Source organism: Ailuropoda melanoleuca, chromosome 8 (genome assembly GCF_002007445.2).
Source record: "Ailuropoda melanoleuca isolate Jingjing chromosome 8, ASM200744v2, whole genome shotgun sequence".
NCBI classification, from domain to species: domain Eukaryota; kingdom Metazoa; phylum Chordata; class Mammalia; order Carnivora; family Ursidae; genus Ailuropoda; species Ailuropoda melanoleuca.
In genome coordinates this window covers 77,964,104-77,989,249 of record NC_048225.1, presented here as the reverse complement: position 1 = coordinate 77,989,249, position 25,146 = coordinate 77,964,104, and the positions used below count along the sequence as shown (strand labels likewise).

General features: G+C 36.8%; 1 protein-coding gene across 7 annotated transcripts in view; it reads right to left on the bottom strand.

The window, feature by feature from the left end:
* RABGAP1L (RAB GTPase activating protein 1 like) overlaps nt 1-25,146 on the bottom strand; it is a 741,419-nt gene that overhangs the window by 578,077 nt on the left and 138,196 nt on the right. For all 7 annotated transcript variants that reach the window (XM_034667692.1, XM_034667693.1, XM_034667696.1 and 4 more), the window contains one exon: nt 5,742-5,883. In XM_034667692.1, coding sequence (XP_034523583.1) covers nt 5,742-5,883 — 142 coding nt within the window. The remainder of the gene's footprint in view (nt 1-5,741; nt 5,884-25,146) is intronic.

The following is a 25,146-nucleotide window of genomic DNA, read 5'->3' as shown; positions in this document are numbered from 1 at the left end:
TGGTCCTTTCATGCTGAACCTCCCTGTTCCCTGTGGCAAAACTGCACATCACCCCCGCCTTGCAAATCTCCACTCCTTAGTCTGTTACTACACTGTCTTAGTTCTCCTCACAACGCTCTGATCATTTTTCTGCAAATCCTTTAGCTGGGCTTTCTCTTCCTGCATCTACCCCTCAAATGTCAGTGATCACTTAAATTCTACTTCTAACCTGCATCTCCCACATGTTCCCCCAAGGAAATTTTAGCCATTCTCATTACATCATGCTAATGTCTCTCAAACCTTTATCTCCAGCTATTAAACTTCTCGCATAATTAAAAACTATTTCTAATAACTGAAAAATAGTACCACTTTAATGTTCAGTAAGTTCAAACTCATCAATGTCTGAAACAGAATAAATCTTACCCTCACCCTGAAACCCACTCTTCCTTCTCCTGTCTCATTTGTTCGACCAAAATCATCCAGCCACCTATGCTAGAAACCTAGATGTGATCTTTTGATTCTGTTTCTTCCCTTCGCTTCTGCTGCTCAGGACACAATTAATTTATAAACCTCTTGATTTTATCTCCAGAATATTCTCAAATGTATCTCTTCTGCCTCTGTTCCTTACACTTTGAAGTAGCCATTTGGACACAACTGTGTCAAAAGAACTCTGTCAAAATGACAACATCAAAAATGAAGTTTGATCTTATTCTTTTTTACAGCTAACAGTCCAAGGTACATACATACTACCTCTTCGCTATCCATTCATCTATTGATGGACACCTGGGCTGCTTTCATAACTTAGGTTTTGTAAATAATGCTGCAATAAACATAGGGGTGCATTTATCTATTCAAATTATTGCTTTTCTTTTCTTTAGGCAAATACCCAATAATGGAATTACTGGATCGTATGGTAATTCTATTTTTAATTTTTTGAGGAAACTCCACTGTTTCCCACAGTGGCTGCACCAGTTTGCATTCCCACCAACAGGGCACAAGATTTCCCTTTTCTTCACATTCTTGCCAACACTTGTTATTTCTTGTGTTTTTGATTCTAGCCATTCTGACCGGTGTAAGGTGGTACCTCACTGTGGTTTTGATTTGCATTTCCCTGAGGACTTTCAGCAACATGATGGACCTAGAGGCTATAAATGTTAAGTGAAATAAGTCAAACAGAGAAAGATAAATACTGTATTATTTCTTTTATATGTGGAATCTTAAAAACAAAACAAATGAACAAACAAAAGAAGAGACAAAGGGAAAAAAAGACTCTTAAATAGAACAGGGGCTCCTGGGTGGCTCAGTCAGTTAAGCTTTTGACTTTGGCTCAGGTCATGATCTCAGGGTCCTGGGATTGAGGCCCCCTCCCCACCCCTGTCAGGCTATGCCCTCAGTGGGGAGTCGGCTTCGCCCTCTCCCTCTGCCCCTGCCCCACTCCTTCCCTCTCTCTCAAATAAATAAATAAAATCTTTTAAAAAGAGAGAGACAGAGAGAACAAACTAGTGGTTGCCAGATGGAAAGAGGGTGGGAAGACGGGTAAAAGAAAGAAAGGGGATTAAGAGGTACAAACTGCCAGTTACAAAATAAGTCAGTCATGAAGATGAAAAGCACGGCATAGGGAATATAGTTAATAAGATGGTAATATAATAAAGTTTGGTGACAGATAGTGATGACACTTATCATGGTGTACAATGGAAATGTACAGAATTGTTGAATCATGACACTGTACACCTGACATTAATATAACATTGTATGTTAATTATACTTCAATAAAAGTAAAAATGAAGGTTGGGCCTAATTCAATAAGATTAAAAAAATGATGGTCTTTCCAATGCTCACCTACATGATCTTAAGATCCTGGCAGTGAATGTTTCTGAATATTTTGCTAATTAATAACAAGCTAAACCTGGGATCATTTGGTTTGCCATTTACTTGTCAATGTATCCATTTTCTAGTAATGTTCTTTTCCATAAGTAAGCAGCTCTTCAAGTGCATCTGCACAACTTTCAAATCTCCTCACCCTTGAAGTAATTACCACTAAACCAAAAAATACCTTTCTAAGCCTTGAATAACATCAAGTAATATGTCAGACAAAATGCATGGAAAATAAATTAAAGGTGTGCTTGTGCGTCTGAAAGAGAATATTTTGGCTTCCAATAGGTTTTCCTACAACCTGTCCTTTAAAGAAGGATGTTTGCTTCTGGCTGACATAATTGAAATATTCTATATCTAAAAGTCTTTTTTCATGCACTACTTGATCTGTATGCTGAAATCACTCTCCAAAAGTGCTTTCACATAAAACAATGCTGTTTAGAAGACAGAGTCTCATGTTGTTTTCATATTATGTTACACTACAGGCTTCCACCCAAGATGTATGACATGAGATCTAGAATATGATCTGAAATATGTAAGATCTAAAATATCTTGTCTGTAATATTAAAAATACTATCTTTTAAGAAACTGAGTGGAGTTACACCAATTCAGTTTTTAAAGGAGAATACCTTGATTTTGTAGGCCATGAAAATTCACTGGCTTTAGAGTGAGACTAACATAGGTTTGGATTCTGTGTGTGTGTATTTTTTTTTTTTAAGATTTTATTTATTTGTCAGAGAGAGAGAGCACAATCAGGGGGAGCAGGAGGCGGAGGGAGAAGCAGTCTCCTGGCTGAGCAAGGAGCCCCATGCAAGACTCGATCCTAGGACCCTGGCATCATGACCTGAGCCAAAGGCAGACGCTTAACCGATTGAGCCACCCAGGCATCCCAGGATTCTGTATATTATTATTAGCCCTTTGACCTCAAATGAGTTGCCTAAAATTTTTTGTCTTTTCTTCATATGTTATATAAAAATGATAATACTTATTCCTCGGGGCTAATGTGAGTAAAATGTTCAACTAGATCTATTAATATCTAATATAGTATATACCACAAAACGGATACTTAATCCATGTGAGTTAACCTTCTTTTAAGTTAGTGGATAGAAGAAAGGAATTTTTATTTATTAAATTATGTAATGTATTCCTATTGAGTAGCACCTGTCATTTTATTATTTTTGTTCTCTCCTAATTCTAGTTCCATGTATTTTTCATTTCTAAAGAGAATGGCATTTTTGTAAGACATTACCTGAAATCTTGTGTTCAAATTACTTTCTGGTAGATACTTGTCACTCCTGTTTTTTCTTCCTGTGCACGTAGCTCAATTACATTCTCAGACCAGTACTGTGGTTCCTGTTTACCAGAAAAAAATGTGCTTCTAGGTCTGGCCCAAATTCTCCTGCGTGGGATCTCTGGTCTTTTCCACTTTGTGTTAGCTGGGAAGGGATGACCACAACTGTGTTCCTGGGAGTCTTGTATAGAATATAGCAGAGTCACACAATGGAAGGAAGGGCTGAACGCTGTGATCAAGAGAATACTATGGAAGTGATGTTGCGTGACCCCAAAGCTCCGACATAAAAGGCACTGCAGCTTCTACCTTAGTCTCCTGGATTTCTGTCTGGAGGAAGTTAGCCATTATCCCGTAAGGACATCCAAGCAGCCCCTGTGGGGAAGCCCATGTGAGAGGAAGCAAAGTTGCTCGCCAACCACTAGCATCATTTTAGTAATTTTGTTAATGGGCCCCTATCAGCCCCACCCAGTGAAGTCTTCAGATGATTACATCCCCGGACAACACCTGACTCTTCATAATAAACTTCGCCAGAACTGCCCACACAAACCATTCCCTAATTCCTGACCTTCAGAAGGCATAAGAGATAATAACGGCTTTGGGGTTGTAAGCCAAAAAAAAACAAAACAAAACAAAACAAACAAAAAACTTCTAAACTCTACCTCCAACCAAACAAAAATTTAAATGGATCACAGACAAATCATTAAGGAAAAAAACTGACAAATTAGACTGCATAAAACTTAAACTTTTGCTCTCCAAAAGACATTGCTCAAAAAATGAAAAGGCAAAATATTTGCAAGACATATCTAATAAAGGACTTTTATATAACTATATATACAGAGAGAGAGACGAAATCTGAAAAATCAGAAAACAACCCATTTTAAAATGGGCAACAGATCTGAACGGACTGTTGGCCAAGAAGATATACAAATGACAAATATCATATGAAAAGCTGAACAACATGATGAATCATTAGGGAAATTCAAATTAATATCACAAGATACCACTACACACCCACTAGAATAGCTAAAATTTTTAAAATTTACAATGCCAAATGTGATTAAGGATATGGAGTGACTAACTCTATGTTGCTGATTAAGATAGAAAATGATACAATTACTTTGAAAACTAGCTCAGTTGTTTTTTATAAAGTTAAACTACCCTTACCATAAGACCTAGCCAGTCCACTCCTAGGTGATCTACCCAAGAAAAACGAAAGCAGATATTCACCGAAGACTTGTACTCAAATATCCATAGCAGCTAATAGCCAATAGCTACAAACAGCTCAAAGGTCAATTAACTGGTGAGGAGATGAACAAATTGTGGCATATCTTTACAATAAATTACTATTCAGCAACAAGAAGAAACCAACTATTGACACAACATAGATAAATCCCAAAAGATGTGCGCTGTGTAAAAGATGCTATATACAAAAGGTTATGTGCTACAGGATTCCTTTTACATGAATTGTAGAAAAGGCAAAACATGGTGACAAAAAACAGATCAGTGGTTGCCAGGAACTGTAGCTGAGAAGAAAGGATGACTCCTGTGAAGGGGCATGAGGGAAATTTGGGGGGGGGGGGGTAATGGAAATATTTTATATTATGATGCTCGTGGTGGTTATACAGATGTATCCATTTGCCAAAATTCAGTGAACTATACAATTAAAATGGGTACATTCGGGGCACCTGGCTGCTTCAGTCTGTAGGGCATGGGACTCAATCTTGAGGCTGCTAGTTTGAGCCCCATGTTGGGTACAGAGATTACTTAAAAATAAAATCTTTATAAATAAATAAATAAGGTACATTCTATTGTATGTAAATTATACCTTCACGGACATTTTTTTTTAATTACACACAGAATAATGTCTAGCATGTAATAAGCACTCAATAAACATTAGCCAAAAATAATCAGTATCTGTATGGCAACCAAATAAAGGAATAGTTTCACAGAAAGACTGAGAATTCTAAGATGCTTTTTTCAAAGATGATATAAACTTAGAAATTTATTTTTAATAAACCCTACCCTATAAGCAGATAATTTAAGGACTTACGATAAAGATCTGCCATTTAGTTCTAGTTTCTATAAAAAGAGTGCTTCGCACAGAGCCGAATGAAGTGTGACTCTCGGGAGGTTGGTTAGCATCTCTCAGCAGCATCCAGGTAGTAAACAGAGCACATACCATGCTATTTCAAAAAAGTGAGTGGTAAAATGATAAAGCAACAACAAATAATGTCAAATGAGTAGTGGGCCACGGCCTATCACCAAAATTCCGGAAACACTTGAGAGAAGTTGAAACTTCTCATTAAACACTTCAAAAATATTTGAAATAAAACAGAAAGCAAAACAGCAAATTTAAACAGATGCGTAAGTGGCACTGGGGACTATGCAACCAAGGAACCAATGGACCAAAATTTCTTCTGCATCTAGCAGAATCTAGCCTAAGAGTAGCGGAGCCTAGGAATAATCCTCATTCTCCTCCCGCACCACTCACACGCACACTCACACACACACACACACACACACACACACTCTCTCCGTTGAGGGCTATAAGTAAAGCAGCTATATAAAGAGAGAGAACTGAGTAGGTGTCACTGCTTACCCTCTTCTGCTTCATCCTCCTGTGGAGACACTGGACCCCCTCCACTAGTGGGAGTGACTGGTTCTTCCTTCTCAGACTGTCGCTGTAGACTTACTACCTCATATATTGCATCTCCAGCATTGGTGTGCCCTTTTCCCTCAGACTGAGAAAGACATAAACATGTGATTCAATATTAGAAGTGTGAAGGACACGCTAAAAGACAGTATTTCAAGGTTCATTAAAAAGAGCTGAAATTAAGAGTAGCATGTCATGTTTGATCTCCTGCATGTCTTAAGAAAATTTTTAAAGTATGGTGATCTCCACATGATATTCTAAAAGTATTATTCTTCTAGTATTATTTTAACCAATGAAACCTACTAACCATTGTGGGAGGAATTTTCTTTTTATCAAAAAAACCTGAAACACCACAGATTCTAGGGCAGATATATAAGTAATGCTAGATTTCTAGGACTGACTACACCTTGCACTGAGATAAAGAGATATCAGCTACATCTGTCAAGTAATTCATGGAAGTAGATAGTTCTTACTTTATAAATAGGTTTATAATCTACTGCCCTTTTCTGAGGAGGAAAAATTAAGGCAATTGCCAATTAAACTAGCATAGCCTACGTAGCCCTAGATAACCTGGCCCCTGCCTCTCTTTTCAGCCTCAGTTCACATCCACAGTTTGTTACTACATTCCAACCACTCTGGCCTTGTTTCAGCTCCAAGAACCTCTAAATTCTTTTCCAATTCAAGACCCTGGGACATCCTTTCCTCTCTGCCAATACAGCCTTTCTAACTCCCATCAATCTTAGATCTTTACCTCTAATGTCACTCCTACAAACTATCTAAACTAAGCTCCTCATGTTTTTGATACTTTTCATTCCCTGTCCTTCCCCTTCATGGCATTGCCACAATGTAATTACACATTTATTATTATATTTATTTAATGGCAGTCTTGCCACAAGACAGAAGCATCATAACAGCAAGGCCTCATTCATTTTTCTAAAAGAAATAATATAGTACTTGACACATAGTACGTATTCAATAAATAGCAGTAGAATGAATGGCTAGACTAATACTACAACATATGAACTTTGGAGTCAAATTGACCTGGATCTGAATTCAAATTTTACTACTAATAAGATGTGCAGTCTTGGACAAATTACTTAATTTTGCTGAGTCAGGGTATCTATATCAACTAATTCATGGTTGATTCATTCAAAGTATATTAAATACTCTGGACATTTATCAAAGTACCTGAAACAAGTTTTTAAGAATAACACTTATTGTTGTTATTATTATCATCATTTCAATGTTTATAGCATACTAAGCTCTAAAAAATATGAAATAAGAATAATATAGGCATATATGGTGATAAAATTATCTCTAATATCTACCTGTACTATAATCCATTTAAATTATAAAACACAACTACTAATTATTCACTATTTTTAAGAATTAATTCTGAACCCCAAACTGAATTTCAGGAAATAATAAAAGTTAAAAATTGTCCACTGCATTAAAAAAGAGAAGACAGCCATGAAAAGTTATTAGGTTTAAACCAACCAAATTTTTATTGCATTTCTACTCTCCTCAAAGCAGAGACCTCAATCCCTACAGCAACCACTAAAATAACCATACAAGCCAGTATAGTAAAAATGAAATAATAATTCAATGTTCAAATAATTCAAAAGTTGGCAGTAAAGGAGAAACAGAGAAACAAAAACAGAAAACAAATAATAAAATGATAGACCTAAATTCAAACATATCAATTATATTAAACATACCTATTAAAAGACAAAAATTATCACAATATATTAAAAACAAGACACAACTGCATTCTGTCTAAAATAAAAAAACTTTAAATATAATAATATAGGTAAGTTAAAGTAAAATGAGGGAAGAAGTTATACCATGAAAACACTAACCAAAAGAAAACTGAGGAGACTATATCAATATAAGACAAAGTAGACTACCACGCAAGAAAAAAAATGACTAGGAATAAAGAACGTCATTGAACAATGTTAAAAGAATCAATTCAACGAGAACACAAAAGAATCTTATTCGTAAATTCACCTAACAACTAAACAATATAAAGACTTGATGGAAATGAAAGGAGATGGACAAACCCGCATTTATAATTGGAGACTTCACATTCCTCTCACAATAATCACAAAAAAAAGTATACAAAAATACCTCAAGGTTATAGAAGAACTGAACATTGACAACAGGATCTAGTATTTATAGACCACTGCACAATGCAAAGGCAGATTACATACCCTTTTCAAATGCACATGGAACTTTCTCCAAGACAAACCATTTCCTGGGTTATAACACAATCTCTGAGGAAGTTTTAAAAATTAATTGTAAAAAATACGTTTAGTAAGCATAATACAATTAAACTAGAATCAACAAGAGAAATATATCTGAAAATCTCCAAATACTTAAAAATAGAACAACACACTTCTAAATAATCCATGGATCAAAGTGAAAGAGAAAGGTTCAAATTACAAAATATTATGAACTCAGCAAAAATGAAAATAAAACATCTAAACAGTGGACATCTAAACAGTATAGATTTAGAGCTATAAGTGCTTATATTACAAAAGAAACACCCCAAAATCAGTAATCTAACTTTCTACCTTAAAAAAAAAGGAAAAGAAATGCAGAATAACCCAAAGCAAGCAGAAAGGAAATAAACAGTACAAATCAGTAAAAACCAAGAGGTAGTTCTTTTTTTTTTTTTTTAAGATTTTATTTGAGAGAGAGCGAGAGTGAGAGCAAGAGAGAGCACAAGTGTGGGGGAAGGGCAGAGGAAGAGGGAGAAGCAGACTCCCCACTGAGTAGAGAGCCTGAGGTGGGGCTCAATCCCAGCACCCTGGGATCATGACCTGAGCCGAAGGCAGATGCTCAAATGAGCCACCCAGGCACCCCCCCAAAAGGTAGTTCTTAGCAAAGATCAACAAAATGACAAACCTCTAGCTAAACTGACCAAGCAAAAAAGAAAGAAGGTACAAATTACTAACAAAGAGGAAAAAAGTGTATATCATTTGTACAGACCCCGTGATATGAAAAGGAATAATGCCAACAGCCTGATGCATATTAATTGGAAGGCTTAGATAAAATGGACCAACACTCTGAAAGCTAAAGAATACCCACACTTACCCAAGAAGAAATACATGACCTGTATTAAAGAAACTGAATCTCTTAAGTTAAAACCTTTCTGAAATGAAAACTTCAGGCTCATATAGTTTTAATGAAAAATTCTACTAAATATTTAAAGAAATAATAACACCAACGTTATTAAAAAAAAAAAATAGGGGGCGCCTGGGTGGCACAGTCGTTAAGCATCTGCCGTCGGCTCAGGGCATGATCCCAGCATTCTGGGATCGAGCCCCACATCAGGCTCCTCTGCTAGGAGCCTGCTTCTTCCTCTCCCACTCCCCCTGCTTGTGTTCCCTCTCTTGCTGGCTGTCTCTCTCTGTCAAATAAATAAATAAATAATATTAAAAAAATAGGGGCGCCTGTGTGGCACAGCGGATTAAGTGTCCAACTCCTGATTTTGGCTCAGGTCATGACCTCAAGGTCGTGAGATACAGCCCTGTATCGGGCTCCACACTCAGCAGAAGTCTGCTTGAGATTCTATCTCTCCTTTTCCTCTGCCCCTTCCCCTCTCAAATAAATCAATCTTTAAAAAAAATCTTCATGAAAATATAAAAAAGGGATTCCCAATTCATTATACAAGGCCATTTCTCTAATACCAAAACTAAAGAAGATATTACGAGAAAAAAAAAATTACAGACCAAAATCCCTCATAAAAAAGACAAAAATCCTCAAATATTAGCAAATAAAATCCAGTAACATAGCTTATAGATATAGATATATATCAAAATAGTGAGGTTTATCTGGGAAATGCAACAACAGTTCAACATTGAAAGAAATCAATATAATTCAGCATATTCACAGACTAAAGAAGACAGACCACATGATCAATGGATACAGAAAGGCATCTGAGAAAATTCAGCATTCATTCATTCATGTTAAAGAATTTCAGTAAACTAGGAATACAAGGGAGTTTTCTTAACCTGATAAACAGTACCTATGATAAACCTACAACTAACATCACACTTAATGGTAAAAGACTGAATGCTTTCCTCCTAAGACTGAGAATACAACAAAGACATAGACTCTCACCACTCCCACTCAATATCATACAGAAGTCCTAGCTAGTGCAATTAAGCAAGAAAAAGAAAGAAAAGGCACACAGATTGGAAAGGAAGTAGTAAAATAGTTCTTATTTACAAACAATGTAAATCCTTGTCAGGAGTCAATAAACTTTTTCTATAAAAAGCTAGATAGGAAATATTTTAAGCTTTGCAAACCATATAGTCTCAATCACAACTACTCAACTTTGTTGTTGTGGATAAGTGCTACAACAGTGATAAAATATTTCATCTGCACTTAGTTTACTATGCAAGCACAATTTTCTCTACTACCATAATGTCATGTAGACCTAAACATTATATCCACCAATTAAGTTTCAAAATGAGATTTTTTTTATAAAAAATACTTTTTGCTTCTAATATTCACTTATTTTTAGGTAACTAAAAATCAATCCATGTGTATTTGTAAAATAAATTGTCTGGTTCATGTTAGAATTAATTAGAGCACTTTGAAACATGTAAATATATGGTAGGTGCTCAACAAATGTGGCTGACTAAGCCACATTACAAAGATTCTTCACACTTATGCAAATAAACTCTAATTATTTAAAATGGTATACTATCATCAAATACAAAGAACAATAATGCTCATATCTCTCTTCAGCACCTTTAGGATGGGGTCTGGGAATCTGGGTTTTTTAAAGAGCCAAAGTGATTCTGATGAAAAGCTAAATTGTGAACCACTGCCTGTAAGAACTCTTGTGTTTAAGAAACATGTCTATGTTTAAAAAATCACAAATCATGTACTAATTAGATAGTCTCACTAAGCTGCAAATATACATAGTAACATGGAAAAAATACATTTGCAAGCAGCTTCTATTTGACTTTACACACGTGAAGGTAAAGAAAGCCAATTCTAAACAACACTGTTGAGTTAGGAAAACATTTTCCTTCCACGGCTTTTTATTTTCCCACAACCACGTAAGTAACCCCCCAACCTTGTTAATTTTCATCTTTCGGCAATTAAAACAGTTATTCCTATTCAGTTTCTTATTCTTACTTTTTTCCAGTTTTATTGAGCTATAAAATTGAAATACAACATTGTATAAGTTTAAGGTGTACAACATAATGATTTGATACATTATATATATTGTGAAATAATTTCTACAGTAAGTTTAGTTACTATCCATCACCTCACATAGTTACTCTTGGTTATACTGATTATGGTTTGATTTAAATAGGCTTAAATCAACATGCATCTTCAAAAGGTAATTTTCCTTTTGTGCTTTCAAACCGTGTTTTAAAAAAAAAAATCACAGTCACAAAATGGTGTCACTTAGACCAAGTTTCCAAACGAATACTTAATACATAATCTAATTGTGGTTTCAACAATCCCCAGAAAGGTAGACTTAACTGGTTAGTCAGAAATTTTTCCATCCATACCAGTTAGTCCACGACCTGGGTCCTCTCTACCCCACAAAGAAAGATAGAGTAATTACATGATACAACAGCTGCTTTCCCCCTAAACAGTGACCTTGCCTGGAACAACCCTTTTCTCTTACTAATAACTTTCTTGCCCCCACCATCCTATAAAAATCTTCCATTTTATATAACTCTTTGGAGCATTCCACTTGTTAAATGGGATGCCGCAATTTTGTACGATTCATGAATTATTTAACAAAGCAAGTTAGATCTTCAAATTTGCTTGCTTGAATTTTGTTACTGAATAGATTTAGTGGCAGTGGTAGGATCTGAAGCAAACTTCTGACAGCATTCAGGGAAAATGAGAAACAGTGCAAACCCTTTGAGTTCATTGTCTTTATCGTCATTTCAGAGGACTGTGGGTAAGCAACTGTCAGTATGAGAGTTGCCTTTTTTTTTTTTTTTGCACTCAAGCTCCTGATCTGATTGGCTTTCCTCTTTTTTTAATTATGCTTTGTTAGTCATCATTAGCTTTTGATGTAGTGTCCCATGATTCATTGTCTGCATATAACACCCAGTGCTCCATGCAATACGTGCCCTCCTTAATGCCCTTCACCGGGCTTTCCTTTACAGGCAGGTCAGCTTGATATGGCAGACGGTTATGCACAAAGCCCAACTGAGCCAGCATATTTGCCCAGAGCCCAACCCCCACTGAGCTGGCAGTTCTGCCTATGGCCCAGGCGAGATGGCAATTTTGCCCAGAACCCAACTGAGCTGGCAGAAGGGTCTGCCCAGAACCATGCCCCCAATCCTTTGGACCACAATTCCCTGGGTAGAAAACCTCAGCAAGGTTCTAGGAGAATTATCAGTGGTGTGCACAGGGCCTTCTTGTGGCCAAGACATGGTACTGCTAATACATTAAGGCACATGTTTGTTCTTGTTCTGTATAAATAAAGGTTATTGCTAGTGGGGATCGTAGAGGCAAAGAGCCACAAAAACTGGTGAATACAGCTCAAGCATTTAACAACCAGCACTTCAAGAAGACTCCTGTGGTAGGATCAGCTGGTCACAGAAGAGTTAGATTAACACTAGGTCACCTGACAACCTCAAGAAAACTTCTGTGGAGCAAGGTATACAGAAAAACATGCACAATCCCCAACCCTGCAGCATACAACTTTTAGATATTAGTTTGGCTGTGAGAAACCCAAAGACTTAGCTGATGGGATCCTTACATTCTGAAGAGTCAAGCACACCTGCTTATTTTAGATCTAAGAACTATAGTCCTAGAAGTTGCAGATATCTAGCAAGATGAAAAAATTTTTATTAAAAATAACCTAGGATTTATAGTGGCCATTATGGGGAATGTTCCAGTTAGACAAGATTGCTCATTTAAAAAGTATAGTTGAAAGTAAAGGGTTCCCAAATTAAACAGAATGGGAGGCCTATTTTAATTGATATGAAGAAGCTTCCAAAAGGCTTCAAGATTCCAAATTAAGTCTCACTGAAAGATTCATTACAAAAGGCTAATAAAAAATTTAAAACACAAGTGGTATCTAAGACAAGACTGTAAGACTGACAAAGTTCCTACTGCTCCCCTCTAGCCTTTTCTACCTGAGTACTATCTACCAATTTCTGTCTGAACTACCTTTACACTCTAAAGAGACAGTTACCTTTTAACATCACACCACCTGAGGTTACAGGTGATCCTCCTCAGAGATCTTACACTTCTTGGTCAAAGATGGAGCTTCACAATAAAAACAATTTCTTAAAGTAAGATCCCCAAAAGTTTTTTGTTTTGTTTTAATAGATTACCTCCTGGGCCTAGTCAAGAGGAGAAAATAAAAATTCACATTATCCCATCCTTTTCAAAGCCAGAACCATTGGTTATTAACAATCTCACTCTTAGGAATAAGTCTTTCTTTCTTGCCCACCTCACTTTACATCCCAATAACACAGCTTGGGCGTTCTGCCTGCCTGGGACCTGCAGGTGGCTGTTTCTCTGGCTCTCTTGGGGAGTGACTCTACCTCTTATAAAAATAGTAATTTTTACACCCTATTTGAGGACTTCTCTTGAGTGTGTGAGGTTGTTTAAGACTTCTAGAAATCTTTTCTGTTTGTCCCAGCCAAAACCTGACAAGATATTTTTAAAAGATTTAATAACTATAATCAGAAATTTGGACAAACTGGAAAGCTGATATCCAGGGCCTCATAGAAATTTCTTTAGGCTTTCTCCCCTAAGCTAAATGTATCTAAAGGAAAAAAGGCATTCTCATGAATGGATGGATTTATTAGTCCTGTGGTATCATTTAGGCAGCAACAAAATTCGGTGAGAAATTAGAAACAGCCGTGCTTTCTTTACAAAACTAGTCTTTACAGGACCAGAGGTGTGGTTCCCAAAACAATTCAAAGACCACCAATCCTTTTTATCAATCCCAAAACTTCCCCCTATTTATCTTGAAAGGCTTATATGCATTGTAAAAATTCTGACCTTAAGAAAATGAATGTCCTTCTAGAAAATGGTTACATTTTTTCCCTGTGCATTTAAAATGAAAACGTTCAATGTTCTACCAGGTCTTCACTGAGAACTCTTTATCTAGCCAATCTCTTTAAAACGCAAATTGCAGGAAGGTAATTCTTATCAAGTAAAGACAAGAAGGAAAGGCCATTTGAAAACTTGACTTGCCAAGGACAAATACAAATCTTAAGTAGCTTCTCCACAAATATTAAAAGAAAACTTTAGCCATCTATACCAATAATCTTAACCATCTACCAGAGAACCTCAGATCCAAATCTATAACTAGAAGTTTATACTTAATGTCAGCGAGCCCTCTTCCTCAACCATAGAGCCAAACACTTAAAACCAGAAACGTCTGACAAGACTACTCAACAATTCATGGTCCAACCAAAACCCAGTGTATTTATTTCTTATTACACTTTCAGGTGGCACTGACAAAAACATTTTCAATGACTGGAATATTCCAACCACGAGAACAGAAAAGCCCTGATAGCAACCAAATGCCTAGAAGACCACATCCCACATGCCCCCTTCCCTGCCTAGGATCTTGAGCTGAACACATACAGACCCCCACCCATGATCACACACTCTCTGCCTGCTCTTTTGCCAGGTACCCCCCCCGAACCTCTTCCTGTGAAACTCTAGGTGTCCATCTTGCCAGTGGAGAGGTTGGTTGTTAAGGCTTGAGCCTGCCACCTCCCCAGCTGCCGGAACCCAAAATAAGTTTCTCACTCTTTTCCAAACCCTTGTCTCTTGAGTCACTGGCTTCTCTTGTGACAACTTTATTCAGGTTTGTTTGGCAACAGTGTTAGCAAACCCAGCCAGGTGCTATCCTACTGATTTATCCAGCCTCCACGGGATTCCCTGGGGCAGCTGGCTGAGGCAGCATGCCACAGCTCATCAGTTCGTGGGGTGGACAGTGTAGTTGGCTAAGGGCTGCCCCATTCCTTTCCTGAGTCAGTGGGTGTGACAGACGCTTTGGTAACACTTATTTCATGGTAGCAATTCTAAACAGAAGCTAATAAGGTCTGCATCTATTTGCACATTCACATATATCTATGTATGTGCTCTATATGTGCTGCTACTTCTGGTAGGAATTACTTTGTAAAACAACTCTATTTAGTTGGTTTGAGGGCAAGCACTTATAAGAACTGGTCATTCTAAAACTCAAAAAGATAGAAACTAACCCAAATGCTTTCCAAGTTCACATAATCTGGAAAAATACTTGATATAAAGTCTAGTTTGAAAAAGGGGACAGATAATTTGAAGAAACAGTAGCTAAAAATTTCCCAAATCTGGGGAAGGAAATGGAAATCCAGATCCAGGAGGCACCAAAAGCCCCTAACAAAAGAAACCCAAGGAGATCACACCAACATACCTAGTAATTAAAATGGCAAAAAGTAAAGATAAAGAGAGAATTTTAGGGGCACCTGGGTGGTGCAGTCAGTTGAGCCTGTGACTCTTGGTTTCAGCTCATATCATGATCGCAGGGTTGTGGGATCGGACCCTGTATCAGGCTCTGTGCTCAGCAGGAAGTCTGATTGAGACCCTCTCTCCATCTCCCTCTGCCCCTCCCCACCACTCACGCTCATGCTCTCTCTCTCTTTCTAAATAAATAAATCTTTAAAAAAGAGAGGGGGGAGGGATGCCTGGGTGGCACAGTCGGTTAAGCGTCTGCCTTCAGCTCAGGTCATGATCCCAGGGTCCTGGGATCAAGTCCCACATCGGGCTCCCTGCTCAGCAGATAACCTGCTTCTCCCTCTGCCTGCTGCTCTCCCTGCTTGTGTTTTCTCTTTTTCTGACAAGCAAATAAAGTTATTTTTTAAAAAGAGGGAATTTTAAAAGCAGCAAATGAAGACAATTACATAAAGGGAAATTCCATAAGGCTTTCAGCCAATTTTTCAGCAGAAACTCCAGGCCAGAAGGGACTGGGATGACAGATCTAAAATGCTGAAAGAAAAAAACCTGCAACCAAGAATCCTCTATCCAGCTAGGCTATCATTCAGAATAGGAGGAAGGAGTTTCCCAAACAAATGTTAAAGCAATTCATCACCACTAAACAATCACTACAAGAAGTGTTAAAGGGTACTCTTTGAGTGGCCCTAAGTAGAAGAAAAATAGGACACACAAAAGTAGCAGAATTAAATATATCTATATAAATTAGTCAAAGGATTCACAGAATAAAAGGATGTAAAGTATGATACCATATACATAAAACATGGGAGGGGAGGGTTCAAACTTAAGTGACCATAAACTTAATATAGACTGCTACAGGCAGAGGATGTTATAAATAAACCTAACGGAAACCAAATACTGATAATAAATATGCAAAAAAATAAAGAAAAAGGAATCCAAGTGTATCACTAAAAGAAGGCAGCAAAACATGAGAGGAGAGAATGAGAAGAAAAAAAGAGAAGAACTACAAAAAGAACCATAAAACAAGCAAAATTATGGCAATAAGTACATAGTTATAATAATTACTTTGAAAGTAAATGGACTAAACACTCCAATCAAAAGACACAAACTGACAGAATAGATAAAAAAGCATGACCTATCTATATGCTGCCTGTAAAGACTCATTTCAGACCTAAAGACACATGCAGATTGAAACTAAAGGGATGGGGGCACCTGGGTGGGCGCCTGGGTGGCTCAATCAGTTAAGCGTCTGCCTTTGGCTCAGGTCACGATCCCAGGGTCCTGGGATCAGACTCCACATCAGGCTCCCTGCTTAGAGGGGTGGTCTGCTTCTCCCTCTCCCCCTCCACCTGCCTGTGCTCTCTCTCTCTCAAATAAACAAATAAAATCTTTCAAAGGAAGAAAGAAAGAAAAAACGAAACTAAAGGGATGGAAAAGCAGTTATCATGTAAATAGCTGTCAAAAGAAAGCCAGGTTACCAACACCTACATCAGACAAACTAGATTTTAAAACAAAGACTATAACAAGAGACAAAGAAGGGCAATATATAGTAATAAAGAGGACAATCCAACAAGAAGATATAACAATTTATAACAATTTAGCAAAATATTTATGCACCCAACATAGGACCACCCAAATACATAAAGCAGCTAATAACAAACTTACAGGAAATAACCACCAGTAATACAATAATAGTAGGGGGCTTTAACACCCCACTTATATCAATGCATAGATCATGCAAACAGAAAATCAATAAGGAAATAGTGGCTGACATACTGAACCAGATAGATCTAACAGATATATTTAGAACATTCCAGAACATTCCATCTTAAAACAACAGAATACACATTCTTTTCAACTGCACATGGAACTTTCTCCAAAACACATCACGTATTAGGCCACAAAATAAGCCTCAACAAATTCAAAAAGATGGAAGTCAGGGGCACCTGCCTGGCTCAGTCGGTTAAGCTGTCCACTCTTGATTTCAGCTCAGGTCATAATCTCAGGGTCATGGGCTCGAACCCCAAAGCAGACTCTGTGCTCAGTGCAGTATTTACTTGAGGTTCTCTCTCTCCCTCTCCCTCTGCCCCTCCGCCCACTCACGCACTCTCTCAAATAAATAAATAAAATCTTTAAAAAAAAAAGATCAAAGTTCCTTACCATGCATCTTTTCCAATCACAATACTATAAAACTAAAAATCAACCACATGAAAAAGTATGGAAAGAACACAAATACATGAAGGTTAAGTAACATGCTACTAAACAAATAAATGGGTAAACTAAGAAAATGAAAAAATGAAAAGGAAATGAAAAAATACATGGAGACAAATGAAAATGAAAACACACAGTCCAAAATCTTTGGGATGCAGTAAAAGCTGTTCTAAGAGGTCTAACTCAAGAAGCAAGAAAATTTTCAAATAAACAACCTAACATCACACCTAAAGGATAGAGAAAAAGAACAAACAAAACCAAAAGCCAGTAGAATAATAATGATTAGAGAAGAAATAAACAATATAGAAACTAATTTAAAAAAACAGAACATACCAATGAAAACAGGAGGTGGTTCTTTGAAAAGATAACAAAATTGACAAGCCTCTAGCCAGACACATCAAAAGAGAGAGAAAGAGAGAGACTCAAAATCAGAAATGAAGGGAGAAATAACAACCAACACCACAGCAATACAAAGGATAAGAAAATATTATAAAAAATTATACGCCAACAAATGGGACCACCTAAAAGAAATGGATAAATTTCTAGAAAAATATAACCTCCCAAAATTGAATCAGAAGAAATAGAAAATTCGAACACACCAATTACCAGCAATGAAACTGAATCAGTAATCAAAAAACTCCCAACAAACAAAAGCCCAGGACCAGAGAGCTTCACAGGTGAATTCTACCAAATATTTGAAGAGTTACAACACATTCTTCTCAAACTATTCCAAAAAACAGAAACAAAAGAAGAGCTTTCAAATTCATTCTATTGAGGCCAAGCATTACCCTGAGGCCAAAACCAGATAAAGACACTAAAAAAAAAAAAAAAAAAAAAAAAAAAAAAAAAAAAAAAAAAAAAAACTATAGGCCAACATCTCCGATGACTACACATGGAAAAAATCCTAAACAAAATATTAGTGAACAGAATCCAACAATATACATAAAAAAAAAAAACCATTCACCACAATCAAGTGGAATTTATTTCCAGGATGCAAGGGCAGTTCAATATTTGCAAATCAATCAATGTTATACATCACATCAACAACAGAAAGGAGGAAAACCAAATTATCATTTCAACAGATGCAGATAAAGCACCTGAAAAAGTACAACATCCATTCATAATAAAAACCCTCAATGAAGTAGGTTAAGAGGGAACATACCTCAGCGCAGTAAGGCCATATGTGAAAAGCCCACAGCAAACGTGAAACTCAATGGGGAAAAACTGAGAGTCTTTACCCTAAGGTCAGGAACAAGACAAGGATGTCCACTCTCACCACTGTTCTTCAACATAGTATTGGAAGTCCCAGCCACAGCAATCAGACAACAAAAAGAAATAAAGGGCATCCAAATAGGTAAGGAAGAAGTAGTATTTTCACTATGTGCAGATGACATGATACTCTGCATAGAAAATCCTCAAGACTCCACCAAAAAACTACTAGAACTCATAAATGAATGCAGTAAGCTCACAGGATACAAAATCAATATACAGAAACCTACTGCATTTCTTTATGCTAATAATGAAGTAGCAGATAGAGAAACTAATAAAACAATCCCATTTACAATGACACCAAACATAATAAAATACCTAAGAATAAACTTAACCAAGGAGGTGAAAAACATGTACTATGAAAATGCTAAAACACTGATGAAAGAAACTGAAGGCAATACAAACAAACAGAAAGACATTCCATGCTCAGGGACTGGAAGAACAAATATTGTTAAAATGTCCGTATTACACAAAGCAATCTACACATTTAATGCAATCGCTATCAAAAGACTGACAGCACTTCTTACAAATAACCTTATTTGTAAGGAACCACAGAAGACCCTTGAAGAGCCAAAGCGATCTTGAAAAAGAACAAAACTGGAGATATCACAATCCCAGATATCAAGATATACTACAAAGCTGTAGAAATCAAAACAGTATGGCACTGGCACAAAAAAAATAGATCAATGGAACAGAACAGACAGCCCAGAAATAAACCCACAATTATATGGTTAATTAATCTTCAACAAAGGAGGTAAGAATATGCAATGGGAAGAAGTCTCTTCAATAAATAGTGCTGGGAAAACTGGTCAGCTACATGCAAAAGAAGGAAACTGGACCACTTTCTTACACCATACACAAAAATAAATTCAACATGGATTAAGGACATAAACGTGAGAACTGAAAACATAAAAATCCTAGAAGAGAACATAGACAGTAATTTTCCTGACATTGGCCGTAGTAACTTTTTTCTAGATAGGTCCCCAAGGCAAGGGAAACAAAAGCAAAAATAAATGATTGGGACTGCATCAAAATAAAAAGCTTCTGCACAGTGAAGGAAATGATCAACAAAATTAAAAGGCAACCTGAGGACTGGAAAAAGACACTTGCAAATGACATATCTGATAAAGGGTTAGTATCCAAAATATATAAAGAACTGATACAACTCAACACCCAAAAAACAAATAATCCAATTAAAAATGGGCAGAAGACATGAACAGACATTTCTCCAAAGAAGACATCCAGATGGCCAATGGACACATGAGATGCTTATCATCACTTATAACCAGGGAAATGCAAATCAAAGCCACGACGACATATCACTTCACGCTTGTCAGAATGGCTAAAATCAAATGCACAAGAAATAACAAGTGTTGGTGAGGATGAGGAGAAACAGAACCCTTGTACATTCTGGCAAGAATGCAAAATGGTGGGGCGCCTGGGTGCCACAGTGGTTAAGCATCTGCCTTCGGCTCAGGGCGTGATCCCAGCATTATGGGATCGAGCCCCACATCAGGCTCCTCAGCCACGACGCTGCTTCTTCCTCTCCCACTCCCCCTGCTTGTGTTCCCTCTCTCGCTGGCTGTCTCTATCTCTGTCAGATAAATAAATTAAAAAAAAAATTTTTTTTAAATCTTTAAAAAAAAAAAAAAAAAGAATGCAAAATGGTACAGCCACTGTGGAAAACAGTATGGAAGTTCCTCAAAAAATTAAAAATGGGATTACCATGATCCAGTAATTCCACTACCAGGTATTTCCCACTGAATACCAAAACACTAATTTGGAAAGATATAAACACATGTTTATTACAGCATTATTTGCAATAGCCAACATATGGAAGAAGTCCAAATATCCATGGATAGATGAATGGATAACGAAGACGTGGTATGCATATACAATGAAATATTGCTTAGATAAAAATGAATGAAATCTTGCCATTGGCAACAACATGGATGGATCTGGAAGTTATAATATAATGCTTAGTGAAGTAAGTCAGTCAGAGAAATACCATATGATTTCACACATATATGGAATTAAAGAAACAAAACCACATGATTTCAGTCATGCAGAATCTAAAAAATACCATATGATTTCACTCATATGTGGAAGTGAAGAAACAAAACAAATGGACAAAGAACAAAAACAAGCCAAAAACAGATTCTTAATTACAGAGAAAGATAGTTACCAGAGGGGAAGTGGGTAGAGAATGGGTGAAACAGGTGAAAGGGATTAAGAGTATAGTTATAATGAGCACTGAGTAATGTACAGAATTGTTGAATCACTGTATTGTTCACCTGAAACTAATATAATACCATATGNCAACATATGGAAGAAGTCCAAATATCCATGGATAGATGAATGGATAACGAAGACGTGGTATGCATATACAATGAAATATTGCTTAGATAAAAATGAATGAAATCTTGCCATTGGCAACAACATGGATGGATCTGGAAGTTATAATATAATGCTTAGTGAAGTAAGTCAGTCAGAGAAATACCATATGATTTCACACATATATGGAATTAAAGAAACAAAACCACATGATTTCAGTCATGCAGAATCTAAAAAATACCATATGATTTCACTCATATGTGGAAGTGAAGAAACAAAACAAATGGACAAAGAACAAAAACAAGCCAAAAACAGATTCTTAATTACAGAGAAAGATAGTTACCAGAGGGGAAGTGGGTAGAGAGGATTCTTAGTCCAACTAAAAGGACCTTGAAGGACACAGGAAATTCTTCCACCTCAATAATAGTTTCCCCAAATCTCTTTGGTCACTTAAAACCTAAAAAAGTTTTGCTAAGTTAAATAATGAGTTAAGTTAAATTTATTAAATATCTAGATCATTTCCAAGTAAGACAAAATACTGAAACGTTTACTAAACATAAGTTTATCTACTTTCGGCTGCTTCTTACAGAGAAACTAAAGACATTTGGATATGTTAATGCTACATTTTTAAAAAGGCACATGCCTCTAGAAATTTTAAAATGTATTCATAAATTTGCAAGTTTTAAAAATGCTGATATGACAGAACATTCACAACTGCTTATTTAATAGTTTTCACTAGAAATTAAGGTTTCCAAGGGTTAAAAATTCTAATTACTATACGTAATTTAAAACTACTAAAAATAATAAGAAAAACATCATCATATACAAGGAAAGTGAGATATTTTCAGTTAAAAACGGGGGGGGGAGGCATAAGAAATAGAGATATATTTTTGTTAAGGAGAAAAACAGTTATTTTGTCCTAAAATGAGGCTGCTTTTTTAAAAACAGAACAAAGTAAGAATTTAGAAAAAAACTGTAGGTTTATGGGGGGAAAAAAGGTTAAAAAAAATTTAGGGGCATCTGGGTGGCTCAATCAGTTGAGCATCTGCCTCTTGATTTTGGCTCAGGTTATGAGCTCAGGGTCCTGAGATCCAACGCCCCATCGGGCTCCACGCTCGAAATGGAGTCTGCTTCTCTCCTTTTCTGTCTCCCTCTGCCCCTCCCCCCATTCACGTGTGCTTTCTCTCACTCTAAAATAAATACATAAAATCTAAAAAAATAATAAGTCTACTTCTCTCCTTCTCCCTCTCCTTCTGCCCCTTGCCCACTCGCATGCAGGCACGGGCACACTCTCTCAACTAAAGAAATCTTTTTTAAAAAGACAAAATTTTCTTGGACTTTGTTCTGCTTTTAATATATGTTTCTTTACCTTTTAAATATCAAGTTTTATAATGACCTGTGATCCTATTTAGATAAGTGTTTAAAACCTTTTTTGATATTTTTGACAAAATTTCCAAAATGAAACTCTTTAAAAAAAAAAAAAAGAAGAAGAAATCTTTTTGACCTGGAATATTCTGAAAGATTTATTAAACTAATTAGGCATGTTTAACATACAAATTACATGGGAAATACTGCTAAATAATGCTAAGCCTTCTCTAGGTTATATCTGTAAGATTGTGGCACATATGGGGTGCCTGGGTGGCTCAGCTGGTTAAGTGTCTGCCTTTGGCTCAGCTCATGATCTCAAGTCCTGGGATCGAGTCCCGCCTCGGGCTCTCTGCTCAGCAGGCAGTCTGCTTCTCCCTCTCCCTCTGTGATCTCTCTCACTCTTGCTCTCTCTCAAATAAATAAATAAAATCTTAAATTAAAAAAAAAGATAGATAGATAGATAGATAGATAGAGGCACTCTGTCCAGTGATCAAGGCACCCATTTCACTGAACAAATCATATAAGACTTAACAAAAACCTTGCAAACTTCTCAAAATCCTATCACTATACAATCTTTCTCATCCCTTGTTGTCTCATGCTAGTATGACAACGACTGTTAAGTCTCTAATGTTTTATGCTCAAGCCTGTCACCTACAGGCTAAAGAAGCCTTCCTGGATGCTAACTCAAAGGACTAAGAGATGTAGAAACTTCTGAAACAAACTGACGAGGAAGAGAAGTAGCTGACATCAAGGTAGACTGCTTCCACCCAATATGGCAGATCAAGAATTCATACTTTAACATAAAAAGAAGGAGAAACTCCTTCTTTCTCTTTCCTTTACTCTGGTACTGACCTGGAAGGATGGCACCCTCACCTGTATCTTCCCAGGCCACTGCTAAGGGTGGGGGACCCGGGGCAGGGTGGGGGGAATCTCTTTTATTTCAGACTAGGAGGAAATCTAACTGTGCTTCTAACTTTTCACAAGCAAAAGAAGACATCTCATTGGTCGACTTCCCTAAATTCACATTACTGAGTTTAAAAAAACCTACTAGGAGGCTATCTCCATTCAGGACTCACTCCTTTTGGCAGGTCCCTATTTCCCTGTTTAGGGATAAATATAAATGAGGCTATGATCAAAAATTTCTCCTTAATTCTTAAAATTACTGCAAAATCTGTTGCTAAAGCAATAGCAGCCCAACGAAGATCTTCAGACTCTCTAGCCAAAGTTGTCCTCAATAGAATAGCTCTTGATTGTCTTTCAGCTGAACAAGGAGGTGTCTGTGCACATCCAACGACCCCACTATACTTGGATTAACACTTTGGGGGAAGCGGAAATGCAATCATACAAGAACAAGCCACTTAGCTTAAAAAGGTGACTACTTCCACGGGGTCCTTGACTTATTTGACTTTGATTGGTTTGGGTCTTGGGGATCATGGCTCTATAGTGCACTCCATATACTGGGAATTATTCTACTTACAGTAATCATAATAATCTCCCTGGTGCATTATATTCTCTCAAAAGCTTTAAATGCAAGCTCACAGCCGCTAACCACCAACAAATGATCTCCCTAAGACTAGAACATCTAAGGAACAAAGAAAATAAACATAAACCTGAAGCCATGACCTGTGAATATCCCAGAGGTGAAACAAAAATGTCATGACCTACAGATAACACACAAAGGAATAACAAAAACTGCTAGAACTTGAGGTCGGTCACAGAGTGGCGCTAAGGACTTCAATTCTGATCACATTTCTGTTAAACTGAGAGTCTGATCAAAAGGAGGTAATCGTTAAAAAGAAAACCACAGGTCCTATATGGCATCACTTAGGCCAATCTCCAAACCAAGATTTAACTACAGTTTCAAATCCCTAGGAATGTAAGCTTCAACCAATCAACATGGAATTTCCTGGTTAATACTAGGAAATTTACTGATAGGCCTCTTCTCCTTCCCTTACTAGGGCAACCTTGCCTAAATAATGCAATCATTGCTAATAAATGCCTTTCTCCTTTTTTTTTTTTTAATGTCCTCTCCCTGCTTTTAGAAAGTTTTCTCAAAAAAAAAAAAAAAACACCTTTAATACATTTGTTTAAGAATTAAAATGTTTCTCGAGGCGCCTGGGTGGCTCAGTCGGTTGAGCATCCAACTCATTTCAGCTCAGGTCATGATCTCATGGGTCAATCCGTGCTCAATGTGGAGTCTGCTTGAGATTCTCTCGCTCCCTCTCCTTCTGCCCCCACATGCTCTCTCTAAATTAATCTTAAAAAAATTAAAATCTTTCTCTTATTTAACAGTGAAGCTCCCCTCTACTTACTAGATGGAATGCTGCCCAACTAATGAATCATTTAATAAAGTCAATTAGATCTTCAAATCTAACACCCTGAATTTTGTTTAATAACAGACATTATCTTATAGGCTAAAATATATTCTGCTCTCAATTTCTGCTATGCTCATAAAAAATGACTCACGTTATTTCCTCAAAGGGACTTATTTTAAGCACTACTTTGTGTCATTATACTGCTGTGGTCCCTCCCTTTGCTAAACCCCAAAGCATTCTATATATTATTTTCATTCCGTACTTATCATATCCTTCTTCGTAAAATGGTGATTTTTATACATTTCCTTATTAAAAGAAGGTGACACAGAGAGGTCCTTTGGGAATAAGGATTATATTTTAAATATCTTATCCTCACTGTGACCACTACCACAGATAGCACAAATTAA